Source organism: Amblyomma maculatum, unplaced genomic scaffold (genome assembly GCF_055883805.1).
Source record: "Amblyomma maculatum isolate TAMU_Amacu unplaced genomic scaffold, ASM5588380v1 scaffold_28, whole genome shotgun sequence".
Lineage (NCBI taxonomy): Eukaryota > Metazoa > Arthropoda > Arachnida > Ixodida > Ixodidae > Amblyomma > Amblyomma maculatum.
The window spans coordinates 1,894,612-1,916,377 of NW_028146753.1; the positions used below are offsets into that span (position 1 = coordinate 1,894,612).

General features: G+C 42.9%; 1 protein-coding gene across 2 annotated transcripts in view; it reads right to left on the minus strand.

Annotated features, from left to right (window-relative positions):
* LOC146170909 (uncharacterized) overlaps positions 1–21,766 on the minus strand; it is a 66,067-nt gene that overhangs the window by 19,281 nt on the left and 25,020 nt on the right. For both annotated transcript variants that reach the window (XR_014703078.1, XM_084586722.1), the window contains exons 3-5: positions 18,278–18,295; positions 15,925–15,942; positions 2,281–2,357 (exon numbers count right to left, since the gene is read on the minus strand). Coding sequence is in view for 1 of the 2 variants with exons in the window: in XM_084586722.1 (XP_084442848.1) it covers positions 2,281–2,357; positions 15,925–15,942; positions 18,278–18,295 (113 nt within the window). In the remaining variant the exon portion in view is untranslated. The remainder of the gene's footprint in view (positions 1–2,280; positions 2,358–15,924; positions 15,943–18,277; positions 18,296–21,766) is intronic.

Genomic DNA, 21,766 nt, shown 5'->3' on the forward strand with positions numbered 1-21,766 from the left:
TTTGTCTTACATTCTCAGAGGCTATACTTAATACAATTGCTCAAAAATGTGCCTTGTTGGCAAAAACCCACAGTAGATGAGCAAATCGAGTTTGAACGGAAATTTCAATCTACCATATAGTTCATGCGGTGCAAGTATACAGTGCAATAGCTTTCGTTGTGGTAATCAAAATAATTTGAACAATCTAAACATTTATTATCGGGGAAAATATGCAATATTAGGTTTTCTAAGATGCCCATCAAAATGTACATTATAGTTATTCGTAAAATAAACAGCCAGACATTATTTCACTTACGTGTGTAGTTTCGGCCATAAATGTTTGAATTTGGGTAAAATCGTACTCAGTGCGTAGTTACATTCCTACCAATATTAAACACATCCGTGACATTATACATCAAACACACTCCTACAAGTATCCAATGACACCGTCTCGGTTCAATAATCTGCTGTGTTCCCTCCTGGAGATACCTGGGAATTAACATAACCTGCGAGCTTACGTCGAATGACCACATTTCGGCGGCAACAAACTATGATAACCGACGCCTTGGCTTCCTTCGCCGTCATCTAAAACTCGACCTCCCCCGCCCCTCTGTAAAACGTATGGCCTATCTAACTCTCGTTCGACCAAGATTAGAGTACTCATGTGGTATTTGAGATCTGCGCCAATCATACCTAGCGAACACTAGAATTAGTACAAAATCGAGCCGCTCGCTTTGGTTACTATGATTCGGCTACTTCACTAGTGTATCTTATCTAAAATATCAAGCTAACCTCCCACTTCCCTCTCATCGAAGTAAAATTCTTGACTATGCCTTTTTCATACATTTTAACATTCACAGCTATCGAACTCTGTCATCCTGCCCTCGCAAAGGACTTCCCAGCATATCTTCCACAGAAGTGTTTATCCATACTACTGCGCATCTTTTCACATTTTTCACTCAGACTGCAAAGAACTGGAACGAGTTTCTTACTACTGCTGTGCTGTACTCCAGTGCACAAAATTTCAAACAATATATTGACAAAATAATTTACTGATATGTGGACTAATATAATGTTCTATGCTGTACTGTTATCCCTCAGTTCATACAACCTAAATGGTTTTATTCTAAATGAAATAAATTAATTAATTATAAGTCCTTTTTGTGGTCAACGCTAGAAAGCTTGATCCTGCGTAAAAGGTATTTTAATATTGCCGTAGAAAGCTTTGTTTTACCACATCAAAACTTGAATGCTTTCCTATAAGTTTCAGCTCTAACGCATTTATTATTCAATTCTAATTTTGCATATTTAAATTACCTTTCACAGTAGCCATAGCGGTGCGGCGCGACGTCAAAGAATAGGCAGCAAATTTACCTAGTGCACTGGTTACCTAATTCAGTGCTGTCATATTTTTGTAGATAGTGAAGAATCTGGAAATAAGTACTGTGATAGCGCTGGTTACTACTAATACCTACTTCTCCTTTGATCACGCAGTATACAGTAAGGCTCCATCGCTACGCATAAACATATTTTAATAAATATCATGCTGGTCCCCGAAACATGCGTAATGATTACAATCACAGTTATTCTCTACAATATCCATCATTCAGGCCAGCGTGAATAGCGCGGTTTTCTGTCTGTCTTTTTTTGGAGCAGGATACAGCAACTGTCTTCTTAAGGAAATAGATCTACTCATGGGCCAGGTATCTTTTCAAGCTACTTGCAGTAAGAGATGTGCCGGTGTGGTACGCAAATGCTCTGAACAATAAACGTTGCGTTAGAACAAAAACTGATTACTGACCGCGAAAAAAACATCGTTTCTTTTTAGACTCTATTACTACGTATATGTAGTATATCGGGGTATTCGACAGCAGTAACACAGAAACTACTTGAAGCATTTCATAAATATTTGTTTGCCTTGCTCGTTATATGATATCCCTCTTTAGTTCTTGAACAGCAGTTGGTGCCAAGAAAGAAATTTATTATACCTTTCAAAACAAATCTAAACATCAGTACAAGGTCTGGCCAACTCGTGTCAGACACCGAGCAAATTTAGTTAGGCATTGATGTACCTCTACAAAGGCTCATTTTCCCATCATTGGAACAAGGGAAATATATCTGCCAACTTTTATTTAGGGTTAGATGAATGCAGACATTTTTAGACTTCTGAGCAAATAAAAGTACTGAACCACAAGTCTTTCACTAGAATAGATTGAACTTTGACATTTCAACCTCATACATTTTGATGTGCCCTTTTCAAGTATTTGAGTTCATCTTAAAAGATATGAAAACAGGTAATACCTCCTTTGCTAAATTCCAATGCGTCAATAAGTGTCTTCTCTCCTTTGTGCCTAACCTTCATAGATACATTAAGTGTCCTACAAAAACAAAAGTCATTTCTTGTTTCATAATACTAACGTAATGTGCTGCTCTGCGCTGGGCATACAAAACCTGTTTACAAAATGATACCGCGGCCAGCACTTCAGAAGCTCAAAGCTTTGAGGTTACATTCATGTACGAGGATTTCAGCGCTTGCCATAAAAAAAAGACAGGAGCATTGCTGAGTCTTCCATAGATAGATCAGATGGAGTTCACTACGGCTTGTTCCTTTGAAGACGTTTTCACTAACAGCCTTCAATACGCATAACGCAGCCCTCCTCTACGCATCAACCCGCGTTGCATGAATACAAACGGTGATATGCTCCCGCCATAGTTCGGAATGCAACATTTATTATGTGCTTCTGGAGAAGCTACAAAATGTGTACGAAACAAATGTTTACAGCAGTTAATGCGTCACCACTGTAGGTGATATTACATACAGCTGTCTACCAAAAATATACTTACTAATCCCCACCAAAATAGCAAATGAGAACCTTCATGTGGCTGCTCGAGAAGTAGTATAACGATTTTACATTAGAACATGTTACGACCCTGTCAGCCGTGTTTCCGTTTGTCAAATATTGATTGAAATAGTAAAAAATATTTGTTTCTTAAGACCTCTGGTGGTATTGATAGGGTAATATTTAGATGAGAAATAATTTATTCTGCCACAAGTTTTATTCTTTGCAAGCGCTTTCAGTATTTACACTTTGCTCAAGTGTTTTTTCAATCAACCCATTCTTGAGCGTCCATTTTGTACAGATGTCGAAAGGTAGAGCAAATGCGATGTGATCGAATAACCCTAAAAGCGTCCTTTATGGGCGGGCTGATAATCTGAGAATGGTGTGTCATTCTAAAAGATTAGATTAAGACTCCAAAACTCAACTTGAAGAAGAGTTAGCGACTTTAGAATACATAAGAGGTACGATAGGTTTCTTCTATCAGATCGCTCTAGTTAACCGGTGGCTGGTTTCAGCGTAACTTTGTTGCTATATTTTCGCGAAATTTGTAACTTTACTCTTTCTTGCATCGGTTGAAGCGCTAGCTCCCCTTGCAACTTGTTTTGGATGAAAATAAAATCGCCTTCCAGTCATTTTATACTTCCAGGCATCTAAGTTGCAAAGGCAGCTGCATCGAATATTTCACTTCTTTTTCACGCTTCAAAGGTGTTGAGAGTGAAGAAATGACCAAAAGCCTTCGCTCAATTCATAAGTTATTGCACAGTTCATACCGACTTCCCCAAACATACCAGTGCGAAAACTTATTTTCTTTAGCCCAGCCTCTTTCTAATCTACGGCGTGGAAATTTGTAAATTAGGTTGTTACGGCTTAAGTCTATGGAAGATTCATAGCTCATCTGCAGCTGGCGCCTCTGGTGATGAAAGAGAAATTTTGTGGGGTACATACGCTGTGAAGAGAAGAACGTCTGCTACCCATCGATAAAAGCGTACACTCTCTTTCACTAGGAATCTGTGCCATAAATTTACCTTTTCGAATTGTTCGCAGCGCCGATGGCATCTGTTAAGGTTTAATGTACCTTTCCAAAAGAAGTCTGTCAGGTACTGCGGCAATGAAGGTTCCATAGCATTCGGCGCTACAAGAAATTCGTTTTTTTGGATTCAGCGGTGTTCAGTGCAATTGCTTTCGGCTAGTGGCTGCGATTTCGTACCTATTTGTTACTCTCAATCACCACTCAGTCAAGTGCACAATAGAGAGTTTGAAATTCTTAAATTTTTTTCCCCCTCTCTATGCTGCTCACGATTATTCTAGTATTTTCCTTCATGCGCCGAACGCAGAATCGCGCGCTGGCAAACCCCTGGTATGAGTCCGTGCAACCATCTGTCATTGTCACCTTGTGATATAATAAAGTACATACCAGAAAATTAACATATATTACTAACGGCCCCTAATACGATTAAACTAATAACTAAGCGCGGAGGTCAGATTATCTGGTCGGTGCATTATCCAACTAAGCCACCCACCGCAGCTTGAAACTCAAAATATTACGCAATCGATTACTCGCACTGGCGCTCTGGCAGTCTTCAGCCACATTTCACGTGCATGCGTCCAAGAGGACGTCCAAGCATGCTCGTTTTACGGCCAGGCGAACGTTGAAAGCGTGGCCCCATTCATTTGTGCTGCCATGCAGCCCCGCAGGCGACGGCCTCTTTTCGACTTCTCTTCGTCGTCCCTCAGGGAGAGAGCAGGTGTAGATAGCAAGGCCTGCCGTCTGCGCTATAGCCTTAGATCCGCAGATTTCTATTACTACGAGCAACTAAATTCCCATCAAATAAATGATAAGTGTGAGCGCGTAACATACGTTTTTTATAAATCACTGTCTCTAAAATACGTGGTTTGTAAACTTGCCTATTGCAGCGATAAAAATTCAAAACTCGCTACAGTGGCATTTATTTTTATAGCTCACGTGTAGACGGCTGTGTCATCAGCGCATATACTATCATGTCTTTTTCCACGCTCTCGAGTACAATCATATGCTCCTGGCGGTGGTCTATTTTAAAAACCGGTCACTTTATGAACGTGAGAATATCGAAAGCGAATGATGCCTTGATGCGATCTGGCCGCAGACGCTATCTGCATCTTAGGTTATCAGCAAGGAAGCAGAGGCTAAGTTACCAAAGCACACCTCTTCTGTCAAAGCGCTACCGGCACGCGGGAGGAACAGAAACAGGAGATCTGGCTCCGCTGGCAATGCACGCCATGAACCTGATGGGTCGACAGGTCCTATCTCACACTGATCTTTTGGGCATCAGATAACCTATGGGGTTTATTCCCGAGCTCGTAAATTAGTTTTCATATCAACGCCGCTACTTTGTCGCGCTCTGCAGGGTAACTTGAGTACTTACGGTCTGCACTTACAGACGCGAGGAATTACGGCTAGGACCCAGCAGCGGCAACTATGTTTCTGTAGATGTACTTAGTTCAAATTAGCAGAACCGAGGTAGTCGAAATTCTCCAGTTGCCCAATACGGCCTGCCTCAAAGGATTATTTCCTAGATGTTTAACCCCATCAATGAAAATTATGAAAAGAGGTGAAAGAGCTCAATTACGAATGAAATGTTGTTTCTAGTCGTATATTCTATCGCTCGGAGTCGTATATTTTCAGGAGTCGCATATTCTATTTCTCCATCTTGCAACCATGCATGTTCTTTCATTCTGCAGTAAATTCTGCAAGTGCTCACTTTCATCGTGAAGACTGAAATAAATATAATCCAGGTCTATTATGTTTTGATTGCTTACGCTTCAAGCTTTGCTCCCAAATTGCGTGAACGCTAGAATAGTTGCACACAAAAAAACAATTATGGCAGTAGTCTTGAAATAATTCAAACAGCTATCACTACCAACCAGAGAAGGCTGTGATTGCGTCTCCTAAATACGTCTCCTGGAGGAGCACGTACCTGCCGTGATAAAAAAATTCAATTTCGGTTTAGATTTTGCACCGGTTTTGGTATTATCCTTTATTGCACCAAAGGCCACCATCAAACACTGCAATGCATTGCTTTCACTAAGTATGTTCGCTTGTGTTTTGCGCCCGATTAAATTTTCGCAGTGGTAAAAGTTGCCTCATATCATGTTTTATACTTATACCTCTACAAGAATCTCCCGCATGATAAATGTCGCCTCAATTATCCAATGTTAACGCTTTTGTCGCAACTGTCCAACCAGGAATGCTTCACGAAGTTCATTGTGTATGATAATTTTATCGCAGGTTAGGCGCAGGAGCGGTTTCTTCTACTTCGCACACATGTTGCTTCTTCACATGCCTGGCAAACGTGGATCGTTCTGGTACATAACTTCACAAATACAAACATTGCTTGATACTATTCCCGTACACCGTCGCTGCTGCCAGTTTGGCTCACCTGCTCAAAACTCCCCCTTCAAGATGTCACTGACACCTTCGTGTCGTCGAAAACCGGCTGTGGTGCTCTTGACGTTCGCAGAAAGCCGTAGAGGAATTGCAAGCAGGAACAGTGCTCCGGCTACGTTTGCCTGACTTTGGTACACCGCCATGAAAAGGTTTACCCTAGGAAACCATATCCTACAACGCTTAATCGAAGTGCTGCTGTGTAAAATAGTTTCAGGCACGCACTAAACACGGTGGTGTGTCAGCCTATGTGTGCGAGACCATTGTAAGGCATCCACTTTTGCTTCAGCGCTAGTGTACCCTCTTCACCACGGTCAACAGTCCCACACTGATGACGTATTTCGACCGCTCGTACAATTTTCCGAGGCTTTTGTTTTCATTGGTATTCGTTTTTCGATGTACCGACTGAGTGCCAAGAAAACATGGCCAGTAATTTCAGCTAGGATACTTTCGGTGCCTGACGTATTTTTTCCGATGCCAGCCATACTAGGATCACTGCGTATTAACGAAGCGAAAAAGCATGAGATATCATATTCACTAGCGATTGATGTCTCCCAAGCCGACACATTGCTTATGTGAGTGAACTTATGTTGTTTTGGCGTGAGCACCGGAAGAAAATAACTCTGGCGCATGTTATTTCAAGACAACAGACTTTAAGCGCACGGTGATAGAACACATAATGTACAAAATGCGAAAACAAAACATTGAGATTGATAGACAGTCTATGCGAATTAAGGAGAAGCCCCGCTCGCGAAGCTACGCCTACTTCTAAAGCAAATTCTGCGCTTAATCACGTGGTAAAAAGAGCTGAGATAGAGATAAAATTGAAATAGGCCATTTTAAATACTTATCATCAACTAGACTAGGCGATGCATACCAATTAGGCTGCGAAATGATATGACACCAGCCGCAAAGCTGAAGCTGTGAGGGGAACAGTTGCGTCAGAATGTTTATAGGAAAGACGAAAAACCTAGCGCCAGATGAATTGGAGGTCAGGTCATGACTTTTTAGGAGCAAATGGCGCGCAATAAGCGCAAAATTGGGAAGGGCCCTGGCAAAGAATTACGTTTGTCCATGTTGTCCCACTCATCGCTTTGATGGCTCAATAGCGGCACGCGTGATGGTTGTTATACTGCCCCGAGCGAGGGATTAAACTTCATGATCTTTTCTGAAAACGTCAGTGTCATAAGAAAAGGTCACGATAGAAACTTATATAATATTCAAGATAACAGTGAAGATACGAATAATAAGCGCGGTTATATGGTTGAGCAAAACGTTATTAGGTTGATTAAGATTGGATGCGTTCTAGTTTTCATCTTGGTCGGGCTTGAGGGCGTAGCGTGCAAAGCGGAGCGGAACACGTACCGCTTCATACTTCGTTTTATAGCTTTCCCTATAAAAAGATTACTTTTTACTAGAGTGTTAACGAAGTAATTACAATTGGTAGGTCATATTGGCTACTGTAATGATTCATCTAGTGATCTAAATAGTGACCACTGCTTGCAAACAATACTACGCAAAACTAGTGACAGGCGCAAATAGTTTTTACTGCGAAGAAGAGAGGCAACTAGGGCATTTTGCAAAATTCAACATATTCCTGCATTCTTTTATTTGACGTTTATGTGTACAGGACATTCTGTTCTGACGCCTATATTATTTCGATCAGTTATTTAGAAACACTTGGAAGAAGGTATTAACAGCGACACCTAAATATAGGTTAAGCACCATCTTGTAAACACTTCGTTCCAGAAAAAACATTCTTTAAAATTTCTGAAAGTGACTGCTTTCTGTGTGGTGAACAACACAGCTTATAAATGAGTTAGTAATAGTCAGAAAGCTAACAACAACGCAAATAGCCATGTTCATATTCTCACGTGGTGGTGACAAGGATTTAAACACCAAATGAAAAAGCTGGCGTAATCGCACTAGCATTAAATCTTTATTGGGCTGACTTGCGCCCGCAAAAGAACTAAGCAATCGGCGGTGGCGATAGCAACAAACGTGTTCGGCGTTCGTCGATCAAAGAATGCTCGCCGCACGCGCCAACACTCAATTTAATGGCGGCAAGAAAACTTCGAGAGAAAGCAGCAGACCGCGGCTAGCGTAGTCTGAAACACTGCAGCAACACACGCGAGTGGTCGGAGTCTTCTGGATTCCTCTTGATGCATTGTGAGCGACAAAGAGAATGATAAAGCAGCATCTCGCGACAACGAGCATGAACAAATTCACAGGGCAGAATCAGTCCTAGCCTAGCATCGCTGCGATCAGACCGCATACCGGCGGCTGTCAAAAAAGGACAAGACTTGAATCGTTAGCGGCATTACTCCCTCCGTAAAAAGACATCGCCTCGATATTTATGAAATAAATACAGAAAGGTAAACCAAACACTAGAAATTGAAATTACTGTCCCTTAGCGCGCGACGAAATAAGGCTTCAGCCGCACCACATGGACGACTTCTTGGTGTCGGGAGTGAATTCATAATCAAGTTGTCCTGTGCACCGAAGGGCTTTATATTGTCCAGAGTATCGGCGTAGTAACTTTTCACTCAGTCCATGACGGCGAATAGAGTCACAATCCCCACTTGGTGTCCTGGCTTATAGTCTGCTTGGCGTCGTCGTAAGCTATACCGTCAAGTCGCTGCGTTATTGGTCTATAATACACAGCCGTGCGAGTTGTCGCTATGCCTCTGTACGCTGTAGGCAGGCGGCGACGTCCGAGTTCTCCTTGTTGCTTACGTGCGGCCGCAATATGTCAAGCGCCATCGGGGGCTGTTTACCGTACGTAAGTTTGAACGGTGTCGCTATGGTCGTCTCTTGAATGGTCGTGTTATACTCGAAGATCCCATACGGCAGGGTGGCGTCCCAGGTCTTGTGTTCGGCGTCTACGTACATGGCTTGCACTTCTGCAATCGTTTTTTTGAGGCGTTCTGTAAGTCTGTTGATCTCGGGATGGTAGGCAGTTCTCCTATAGTGCCTAGTTTGATTATAGTGCAAGATGACCTGCGTGAGCTCAGCCGCAATTGCACTTCCTCTGTCCGCGAATACGTAGCACCTCAGGAGCGCAGTGTCGCAGGAGAATTCGTTCGACGAAAAAAAATTATCAACTTCTGGTGCTGTATCGTTGGCTTTGACTTCGGAGTAGCGGGTTATGTAATCGGTTACCACTATGAACCATTTTTTTCCCGCTGATGAATTTTGGTAGAGGCCCAGGAGGTCAATTTTAATTTGTTGAAAGGGCTTAATCGGCGGCAGTGTTGGGCTCAGCAGACCATCAAGTCTCGTCGAGGGTGGCATTCACGCACGTTCTCACATAATAAGCAACGTTGGCAAGCAACCCTGGCCAGTAATATTTCTGTTGTATTCTGTGCAATGGGCGAGCAGAACCGAGATGCCGTGCTCTCGACTCATCGTGCAGTGCCTCCAAAATCTCGTTTCTGAGGTTTTTGAAACATGAGGCTGCGCGTTTTGATTGGCTGCGAAGTCCTTCACGACGGCCTCATTGCTCAAGGCAAATCACGATAAGTGATGCCGGAACATAGCAGGAGGGGAAGCTATCTTTCCATCGAGGTAATCACCTAGGTTTTTCAACTGAGGATCCGAGCGCTGATGCCGTGCGAATATGCTGGCGCTTGCCGGTCTCAACAAGACGTCTTCGTTGTCTTCTTTCGGCGGCACATCAACAGGTACTTGACAGTCTGTATCGGAGTGCTCGCGATCGGACCTGTAGACTACGGTGATTTCGAATTCTTGAAGACGCAAGCTCCATCGCGCAAGTCTTCCGGAAGGATCTTTCAAGTTGGTAAGCCGGCAAAGAGCATGGTGATCGCTCACAACCCTAAGTTGTCATCAGTACAAATAGGGCCGACATTTTGGTGTGCCTGAATGATGGCAAAAGAATTCTTTTTCCGTCATCGAATAATTTGCTTCAGCTTTCGACAGCAAGCGGCTGCATAGGCGATAAGTTTGTCCTGTTCGGCACTCTTTTGACCAAGAGCAGTACCTAGGCCCAAACTGCTGTCTCGTCGTTTTCGTCAGTGGCCTGAGACAGGAGGGCACAATAAGCGGCGCTTATGTTCGGCGAAGGCTTCTTGCTCCGCTTCCTATCGAAAAGCTACCTCCATCTTTGTGTGCTGCGTCAAAGGTTCGGCGATAAGTGAAAAGTTTCCCACATATCGTCGATAGTAAGCGCACAGCCCAAGCTACCTGCGCGCGGCTTTCTTTTCTGTGGACTGTGGAAACTGCGAACGCCGCTGTTTTCTCTGGGTTTATGCAAACACCATCCTTGCTAACGATGTGATCTATGAACCGCAGTTCCTCGTAGGCAAAGTGGCATTTCTATGCTTTCAAAATTAGTTCTGATGATTTAATAGCTTCTAGTACTCTTCGACACCTCTTCAGGTGGTCTTGAAAGCTTGAGGAGAAGACAACTTCATGAAGTATACCAGACGAATCTGTCCTTCGATTCCCGCCAGCATACTTTCCATTACTCGTTGAAACGCCGCTAGTGAGGAGCAGAGGCCAAATGATATCACCTTGAACTCGAAACGGCCGTCCAGTGTGATGAATGCGGTCTTTTCGCGATCTCTTTCGTCGACCTCGATTTGACAATAGCCGCTCTTCAAGTCCATTGATGAGAACTACTTTGCATTGCAGAGCCCATATAGCCTATCGTAATGCGAGGACGAGGGTAAAAATCCTTCCTTCTTCGTTATGCTGTAATTAGGCGGTGGTAATAGACACAGAAACGAATTGTCCCATTTTTCTTCTTTACCAGAGCGACAGGCGCCGCCCTGGGGATTTTTAAAGGCTGGATAAGGTCCTCACGAAGCATTTCATCGACTTGCTCGCGAATGGCTTGGCGTTTTCGCGGCGATACGCGGTAGGGGCTTTGGCGCACAGATCGGACGTGTTCGTCATTTATATTGCGGTTTTTGCCAAGAGGTGTGTGTCGCATTATAGATGATGACGAGAAGCACTCATTGTATACCTTCGAAGAAGACTGCAAATCTGCTCTTTTCTGCTGTGGAGTAATTCCGGGTTGATTTCAAACGCAGGCTGAGGAAATGTGTTAGGTGTGTCGTCCAGGGGTTGGTCGGTGAGCGCGAATATATACTGGGTGTCCGCTAATTCATCGAGACAATAGATCGTCGTCTTCTTGTTCGGGTGCCAGTATTCTTCGGGGAAGTCCGCGACTAGAACCTGAACGTGTCCATGACGGAGATGGACAATGGCTCTTGCAATGCTATGTTCTCTATAAGACACAACTTTGTGTTTCCTTCGATGACGCCTTCGGCGGTTTCCATGTCTGAGCTACCCCTACATACTACGACGCTTGATCGGGGCGGCACGATCAAATCTCTGTCGAGGATATTTAGAGCGATATGTTGCACCGACGTCGTTGTAGCCAGTATGGCTTTGTCCATCAAGAGCTTGATGAGCTTGGCTCGGAGGCTGATCATCGCGCGAATTCGTTCAGTAAATACTTGCCCAGAATCACATCGCGGGAACACTGCTGTAGAACGATGAAGCTGGTAGGGTAGATACGTCTATTTACTGAAGCCCTTGGGGTGCATCGCCCAGACAGCGTAATGAGGTGCGGATTAGCGGCCCATCCCAAGTGGTCGTCAGTTTCTTGAGCTGAGCGGCGAAAGCTCCAATGATGATGATGATGATGATGGCTTCGATGTCTACTAGGGCGGTACTTTGCGACCGTAGACAGTAAAAGCGAGGTCACGTGCTCGTTTTCTCATATTGCATGCTGGCTTCGGTGTTCGATTTATTTTATCGTTTGCTCAGGTCGCGGCCAGGGCACGCTGTTGTCGCTTGACTGGGTGTTAGTGTAACGTGTGGTCGCGTGGTCGTCAATGTCCTCGTCGTGCGTAGCGGCGGGGTATTGGTTGAAGCATCGTCACTCGTCGTCGGCGGTGGATGATCTTCATTAGTTTGCCGTTTAGCACCCTCACCTCCTAAGGTTGCTGCCTTTATTTCCCCTACGGGGTCCAGAGGGCCTTCCTAGCATAACGTCATCGTATTTGCGCCCTGGCGACGCAAATCACGGCTCTACGGCGATAAAGAGCGGTCCCGACGGCTTGGTGAGTCTGCCGTTCGCACGTAGTTCTGGATTTCAACCGCTCGTTCGCCAGGACGGGGTCGTGGGGCGTCGATGGCGAATTCGCGCTGGCAGGTGTGTCTTTAAGGGCAGTGGCGTAGGATTTAGCCAGCCTCACCGCAGTGGAAGCATAGTTGTCAGTTATTAGACGTCCTCTAGGCATCGCATTTCGTTAGGCTTGTAGGTCGTGTGTAGTCTTGGCAGGCGAGGGCCAAGGGGCGGCTTTTAGTAACAGGGCGGTAGCGACGAGGGCCTGGAAGGTCACGTTGGGGTGTAGGACAATGTAATGCAGCAGCATGGCTCATTACTGCTGCATCTTACACTGGAGTCGTAGAAGCTTTAACTTGAGGAACACCCAGTGTCTGATGGACTTCCTAACCGATAACGACCGTGAGCGACGTAACCTGCGGCTGCACTTGCGAAGGCAGTAGTCGGAGCAGTTATTCACGAACGACTTGACGGATGAACTCACGGAGGTTATCTTCGTTTGTAAATGTGGTGTCTTTGTGGCTTGCAGACAGTGTTTCAAGAGGCCGGTTGTAGAGTTGCGTCCTTGCTTCTAAGGTTTTTAAGTGTTTGCCGGTTCTTTGCAGAACTCGGCAACCGTCTTTGGAGGCTGGCGAAGTATCCCTGCATATAGCTGATCTTTCACACTGCGCTTCAGTAGATTACCCTCGTGTCTTCTATCATGCAGGGATCTGCGCCGCCGAACAGACGCTTCAAATCATCAACGTATACCAGGAAACGGTCATTTGGCAGCTGAATTCTTAATTGGAGGAGTGCTTGAGCTCTTTCGTTTCCAACAGAACTTGCAAAGGTCGTCAGAAACTCCTCTTTGACCGTCTCTCAATCCTTTACAGAACTCTCGTCATTTTTCAATCAAACTCAGGCAGGTCATTGAAAAGCAAAGTAGACTTTCCTGTGTTTCGCAACGTTGTTCCAACCATTGAATTCTACCCCACGGTCGAAAAGGGCCATACAGGCTAGCGTATTGTCAGTGGGCTGTCCTTGGAAGATGAAGGGGGGAGGGGGGAGGGAGGCTCCCGGAGCTGCACTAACACAACCGGTATTGTTCACTGGGCCAATTCTAAATACGCTTTAGGACTTCCGAGGTCCAACAGAGTCTGGCAGGAGACCGTCTTCGTGGTAGAGCATTTGAAGTCGACGGCAGCCACGGTGACCTGCAGGTGGGCCCCCCAGCGCAACAGGAATGATGCCGAGGTCTTCACTTGAAGAGGTGGCCCGGATCACAAAAGGCAGCAGCACCCCCGTTGTGGTGGCAAGGTCGTAAACACCAAAATGCAAGACAGGTTTAAACGCACTGGAAATAAATATTTTTGGGCTGACTTGCACCCGCCAAAGAACTAAGCGATCGGTGCAGGCGACAGCAACAAACGAGCTGGACGGTCGACGAGCAAAGAATGCTTGTCGCACGCGCCAACACCCAATTGAAAGGCAGCAATGAGACTTGGAGAGAAAGCCACAGACAGTGACAAGTGTAATCTGTATCATTGCAGAAACACACGCGAGTGGCAGGAATCTTCTCTATTCTTCTCGACTCATCTTGAATGCAAAGAGATTGATAAAGCAGTATCTCGAGACAACGAGCATGAACAAAAACAAAGGACAGAATTGATTCCAGTGCTAGCATCGCTGTGGCTCAAGCCGGCGGCTTTCAAAACAGAACAAATAAAGATTGTAATTGTTCGCGGCAATGTCTCGTTTTCTTCGTTTATTTATTCTCATCGCATTTACTATTAAAGTTTTCGTTGCCTTGTTATATTGCACTGAAAATCTTTTTTTTTTTCTGTTATATGCATGTATACATTAGTGAAATGCTATTTATAGGTTTTAGAGAGATTGCAAATGGCAGCATTTTAGTGCGTGTTGAAGCAGATGAGTTAAACATATTTAAGGAGCATATTTTCCACAGGCCTTTGAGAAACCCATGGTTTTCCAGGTGTAGGCAGTGTTAAAGAAGACTATTTCTAGTTAGATAAACAAAGTTGTTTGGCACAACATATACTGCAAAAACTACTAACTCGAAAGACCCGAATATCAGTTAGCCATCGAAATATTATTGTTTAATATCTCACTCTAAGTGCACGGGAATTCAATTTCTTGCGCAGTATGAAATCACAAATGCATAGAGACCACCCAGGCATAGGTAGGCGGGTAATTGGTTAGTGCAGTACAAAAAGGATGAACCGAGTCAATAACATTTCTTATATTTTCACAGCATTCAAATATAGTCGTTCCTCTCACAAAATTTCAGTGAAGAGAAGTTTTAAGCAACTCCGAACAAGGCCGTTTTCCTCAAGTTATTGGTTTCAATTTACCTGCTCTTACCAAAGTTTCCCTAATGTCGCACTCCCACCCCGAAAATTTTAACGTCCTCTAAATGTCTATCGCAGCGAACTACAGGATATATTTTGAGGAATGCTGTCACGGTGTTTCTGTCTTAACACATGATGTCACTGTGTCCAGGCTGTGTACCTTAAAAGTAAAGTAGACTTGAATATCTTTAATCGATGGAGAACGTCAATGCGCAAGAAGTTTTCATGAATTCAATGGGGACGCAGCAATCTAGCAGTTAAACATCATACAATTCGCTGGCGTATGGAAAACCCTTTCACATATCACAATGCCTAGAAATGTCGAATTGGTACATTACTTCGAAACTAATTTGAATAAAGAGAAGAAACTGCATATCGGTGTCGTTTTGCTAATTGCTGTATCTAAAACTGAGGGAGCGCAAATAAATATAGTCCCGTGTCTACAGGTATTTAACCTCTACACACTCCAGTGCTACCTAATAATGTAACCTGGATTGGTATATATATTATCTATAAGCTCTATAAGCTGCGTAATTTTCGAAAGAAGCGCCAGCGTGCGGTACCTGCTGCTCAAGAACTGCTTAAGAACCGAGAGAGCCACATGCGAAGAAACGCCACAAAGCAGATACCGACATAACAAGATTATCAAGAAAAACATGTTGACGCGGCAGGAGCTGAACGATACGCAGAAACACCTCATTTGGCAGCTATTCCGGGTTGAAAGAGAGATTAGGACCATGCTCCTTTTCGAGTCTAGAAAACAAAAATGTGATGATCTGCCTCTTAATCTTTAATGAATGCTCCGAGACATCGTTATGCACGTTCAGAAGGCCTAGATTCAGTACTTAAGAAGAGAGAGAGCGCAGGTGTAAAAGCACATGTAAGTATTAAATCACACCCTCTATGTATAGAGATGAGTACTGGAATACCGAGATTCGATGAGCAGAACATTTACCCCAAACGATATTCATGAGCATGCACATAATATGTTGATAGAAACTTTTTGTTAACACTCTGCCGTGGTCACTTACCGGTTAGGGTATTGCTTTAATGAGCTCACAGAGGCTCATTCCATTTGGTTGTACTCTGGATTGTCAGTCTACAGAAATAACCCCAGCACTCAATTCTCCGAGCCTTGCATGCATCCTCCGTCCTACTACAGATCGTTTCATAAAATATGCCTGCAGCATTATACAATTCAGCTAAAAACGAAGCTACAAACAGCAAACTCATACTCACACATATTCAAATCCCATCCTGAAAAGATTAGAAAGAAAATTTGTCATTTCAGACAATAGTTCAATTATTGTCCAATTATTGTTCTATTACTCTGTACCTTGTTTCCACACCTCAGGCAATTGTGGATATGTGTGGGGAATGTATTACACTGAGGGAAGACAATCGGTTACATTTCACTTTATTTATCAGACTTAATTTCAGGTAAGAACTGATTCGAGGTTACAGCATCTGCTTTGTTGAGTTTTGTTTTCCTCGTCGGGGCTTATTCCCTACATTTACAACGTAGAGATTCTCGTCGTTCGGTACATTTAGATAGACGGTGTGTGAGAAGTGGTAGGAAACGCCTGGCCAAGAGAAGAGCACTCTGGGCAAATCAGAAGCTGCTCCCTTTACTATATTACCGACCGGATGGGGTGCAGTAGCTTGTTGTTACTGTAAATTAGTAGAAGGGTCAAATGTTACTGTTTTGAGTGTCGAACGGGGACATATTTCTGACAAGGTCGCTTTAGAGTGTGACTTAAGGTGAGCGTCAGTTGGTTGATTGGTTGATTGGTTCATAGGAAGGGAAAGGCGCAGTATCTGTCACACTTGCTCTGTGGACACCTGAACCGCGCCGTAAGGGAAGGGATGAAGGTGGGAGTGAAAGTGGATAGAGAGAAAGGGGGGCCGTAGTGGAGGGCTACGGAGTAATTTTGACCACCTGGGGATCTTTAACGTGCGCTGACATCGCACAGCACACGGACGCCACTGAGCGTCAGTACAAGATCAGTTTTCTCATGTAAAGATAAAGACCGCTTCTATAGATTTAGGCGTCCACATGCTTTTTCTCAAATCATTGCTGCTAGCTTGTAAACCTGATCAACTGCCATTATCAGGAATGCACATCTGTGTAGGGTATTCTTTAAATTGTGAATGTAAGCCCCGCGAACTCTTTTGGAAATTTTTGCCTCTTGGAGCCTCTTAGTTTCAGCTTGCATTTCATGTGCAAAAAATTTAGCTACATTTTCAATATTATAGCTATCGTTATTTTGCAATAAAACTAGTTACTTGGTTTCTCAGAACTAAGGCGCACCCGTGCGCTTGTCGTGTGAAAAATGGTGGTCCCTGCTGTCATGAAACGGAACTTTGTCTTCTCATAGACGATGATGTATAACTTATCTCTTCGTGATATTGTGAACGTCCATGCTAAAAATAGCTTATCCAAAACCGGGAAGAGGATCTTTAGAACTTGATTATATTAACAGATAATGAAATTGCTTTCTGCACTCTACAACTTATTCCAGGCTTGCGAAGGAGAAAGAACGCGTTGTGATTGAAGCAATGTTGTTCATGTCGGGATGCTCTGAGGTGACTCTCGCTTGCCACTCAACACAGGTAGAGTTATGTTTGGGAGGGAGGAATATCATTTAACACTGAACTGCTTGACGGGGTTGTAGATTATAGGGAGATCAGCAGCGCTCCGTGCAGAACTCTTAGGTAGATTAACGTGTAGCACATGAAGCAGAAATGTTGCCAGTATTGCAAGGTAGACTCTATTTGTAAAATCTCAGCAACTCCTTAGGCGCATGTCCTTAATTTTGACAAATCGGTGCTGTACGTGTGGCTAGATCACCCAAATAGTATTTTTGGAATTAGAGTGTTTACTATTGATGAACGCGGTTGTAGAGGCGCATGGTCAGTAATTATTATCAGTTCACTGGTTATGTATTTGAGCAGTATATTCAGGTAGGTTTAGCGCTTGAAGCTTGACATCTCTGACAAGTGTGGGAAGCGCATAACTAGGAACTGTGCAAACTTACGTACATTTATTGATTTATTACAAGTGAGGTGATAGGAGTCATTTGGAGGCCGTGAAGAGTGCAAGGTTTTGCTAACTTTTCATCCCATGTATGAGGTGAAAAAACATTGCATGATCTCCTACCTAAATATCTTATAGCACAAAAGGAATGTTGGGTAAATCGCAAGCAATTTTCCAAGAAAACAAGTAGGGGTCACTTTTAGCTAATATATAAAAGACTGTAACGGCAATATCGTTTTTTTCTAAGACAAGGTCACAGCTGCTAAAAACATTGGAAGCATCCACAGCTAAACCGAAATCAGCTAACTTATTTTTGAAATTACTTCCTAATACTGATGCAGGTGAATGCAAGAAAGCTACTTGCAGTATAGTACCATAACATTGAAAAAATACACAGCTTTTAGAAAATGTTCTTCAGGCCCCCACTACAGCATTCCCCATTGCAAGTGTCAACATATAGATTATAAGATTCGCTGCAAATACTGTAATCTAACAAACAATATTCTTCCGCAGCATGTTAGCTGAAAATTTAGTTGTGAAAAAAAATTTACTCACATTTTACCATGGGCCGTCCTAGAAAAAAAAGCAACAAGTAAAATTATTCTTACGTTGTATGCGGAAATTTTAATTGATTTGACCTTAGCTTGAAGACCTGTCATTCGAGCAGCATTGGTAGAGAATAACATTAGAAGACTTGTCTACTTAGCCCCTGATGGGGTTCGGAACTAACCCACTGCGACCACATTTTAATTCATATGGTCCGTAGTTACTCGCACTGTTGAGAAAGGTTTGCAAACTGAGAGAACCTTTGTTGGGAAAATAAATGCACCGCCACTAATTTGATTTTCTATATTTGACAGCTAGTAAAGGCTTCGGCCCACTGAGTCCTTAGTAAGCAGCAATCGCTTCATTGAAGACATTTTTTAAGTGTTTCTTTGCCGTATCCAAGGGTCGAAAATTGGTTTTTCAAGACTTCGAAAAACCTTTCGTGCCGTTCGACTCTCCGGCAGTGTTGTATTTGCTTTCCTGATCAAAAATTGCATAATGTTGTGGCTTACGTTTAGCGCTTCAGGCGCACACTCCACAATGCAACGATCATGCTTAAGGACAGGACGCTGTATAACCAACGGTCAATATGCGGTTTATTGTGCCTTGAAGTACAACAAGAAATCACTCCTGGGGTGTGGCACTACAAACCAAACCCAATTCAATGACAGCGCCAGATTGTCCTGTCCTGTAATACCAAATGAGTTTATTTATTTGGAAACCTTGCATGGTCGTTTTAAATTGAACTTTTCTTTATAGCATGAAAGCCTCTTGGCAGAAAAACGTTTGAAATGGCTGGTATGTTAATTCACTACGATTGTGGCGTAGTTCCGCGAATACTGTTCTAAATGGTATCTATCAACATTCGGTTCATAGTAGGACACGCAAGATCACAGTGTAGATTTACCTCAGTGTTTCTTTTTTCAAGGCATGGACACATTATCGCAACATCGAAATAAAGAATATAAAAATCGACATGCAAAAACAATCGTTGTAAAACGTAGGAGACTCTAATAAAGTGAAACAGGAATAATTATTTGTGTTCTTTCATCTACACGGCAGATTCAACCAAGGTTCAGAGACACGGTACACGGGGCCAAAAAGCAGATACCTGATTTTCACGTTCATTGCTATGTGGTCATTTTTTTATTCGTCAGCAAGTGGAACTGCAAAATCTACCTTAAGTGTTGAAAATGAGAGAAATATAGAATATCTAGCCCCACCGCTTTCGTGCAGTGGTTATAGGCGCTCGAGTGATGCTCCCAATGATGCGAGATTCAATACCCACCGTGGCGGCCACGTTTCGATAGAGGGGAGAAGCAAGGCTGTGTGATGTCAGTGGACGTTTAGAAATTCCCCCAGGCCAAACTTTCTGAATACCTCTACTACGGCGTCTCTCATAGCAGGCCTGACTACCTTTAGCTGGCTAACTCTATAATTCAAACCAAACCTTTTGCTTCTTGTTTTTTGTTTGTTTTGCATAGCGTGGAATTCTGATTTTTGTATAGCGAGTAGCCGATCTGAGAATTTTTACACTTATTTTTCTACAAGCATCCTATATTTGAGAAATAGCCTCCGGATCTTTTAGACCAATGACATAAAACATCAAAAATAAAAATTAAAATGCCTTTCCCGGGTCCGTAATATGTCTATTGCTTCAATTGAAATGAAAGGAATAATTGATGGGTTAGAAGAATTCGAGTGTCAAATGCCTGCCTATTGTAAAATCCTGAGAAATAAGGATACATAACGTACATTTGACCGGTACAGTGACCAAAAATAAGAGAGACTGTGCAGTAAAGCACGAAGTCTTCCTTTTTCAGTAAACGTCCAGTGAAACTTCACGGTCAAATGTTTGAAACTGAGGGCTTACATCACAATGCATGTAAAAATTCATTGGTGCGGCCAAAGATGTATGATAGTAGGCAAAGCAGCAGAAAATAAATATGCTACAACAAGAAACGTTTCTGTTCTATTGAAGTCGCACAAAACATATTAGTTTTATTCTATTTGAAATAAACCATTACATCATGAGGTATGAAAACATCTGTTTCACTTTTATGTTTCACGATAAACTGTGAATGCCGTTAGTGATAGGCATTTTCTAATCATGAAGCAATTTAATCCACGAAATACCTTTTCAAAGTCTAATTAGTAGGATGGAAATCATAAGCGGCAAAATACTGAAACCGGAAGCGAAATTATTTTTTAGTCCAAATCAGTTTGCTTGTGGACAGCTAAATCACAATCAAACATCTGCCTACGCTCCAAATCGACGCTCCAGAAAATACCGAAAAACCTTTTTTTAGACAGAAGAAAGGGCTTGAAGGCAAAATCACGTAATAAAAATACGTCTACAAGTTAATCCTATTTATCACAGACAATAATAGATTTTAAGGTACTTGTTTGCCAGCCTAGCCACATTTGCCTGTATTTGAGATTTGTATGTACGCTTGTACACAAGGTGGCTTAATACATATTCCTAACTTTTCTATGAAATCTGTAAGCAGCACCTCTTGTTCAAAACTTGAGGGTAGTATAGATAGGAGGGGGTTACCAACTTATATAAAAGTGTAGCGGTTGAAAATTGCCAAAAATCAGTAATCCACAAATTGTCAGAGACATTCACCGGGGTAGCCGGTGCGGCATGCTCAGGAGGGTAGTAGAGAAAGACGTACATAAAAACCGTTACACAGCAAACTAACTAATATTAATGTAGATGTAACTAAACAAGATTTTCGATAGCGCCGTGCAGCCTCCGCAAGAGGATAGTATCGTACGATAGGAATTATGGATTGTATGAGACGAAGAGGTAAGTAATCGTCAAGCTTTTTCATACCTCAGTGAGGCCTACGCAAGCGGGCAATGCATCAAGAAAAATATTACTAACTGTTATAACTCAAAGAGACTATTAGCTACCTAAAAGAGCTAATGAGCATGTTTAATGATACTAAAGTTTGGCGAGCGCGGAAGTGTGGTACAGATAGGCGAAAAATGTCGATTCTATAGAGCGAAGGGATATTTACCCAAAGATATTAATGAACATTTTTCTGGTTCCTCGGTATGGTGCCCTCAGGAGGATAGTACAGCGAAATTGACATTTTGGGCGTTACAGAGGAAGTGAATAACACATATTCATCTTAATGTTACTTCTCAAAGTGTTTTCTTTTATTCTTATTGCGGCCTACGGACGAGAGTAGTGCAACACTACAAACAATATGGACTTTATTGTGCTACGTGGTTAACAATTGCCGAAAGGTACCTAAAAAAAAACTTTTTTTTTTTTGGGGGGGGGGGGGATGGGACCGTGTGGTACCGCAAGGCGGTACCATCAAACTTGTGGTTACCTCATACATTCTGTTCACCAAACATTTGGTGTTAAGACATGTTAAGAGGCTATGGATGTTGTACTAAACTTTCTCTCCACTTTATCTTTAAAGTAACTTTTCGCAAGTTTTCATTTAGGAAGAAAACGTTATATTTACGAGGAAGACAAGT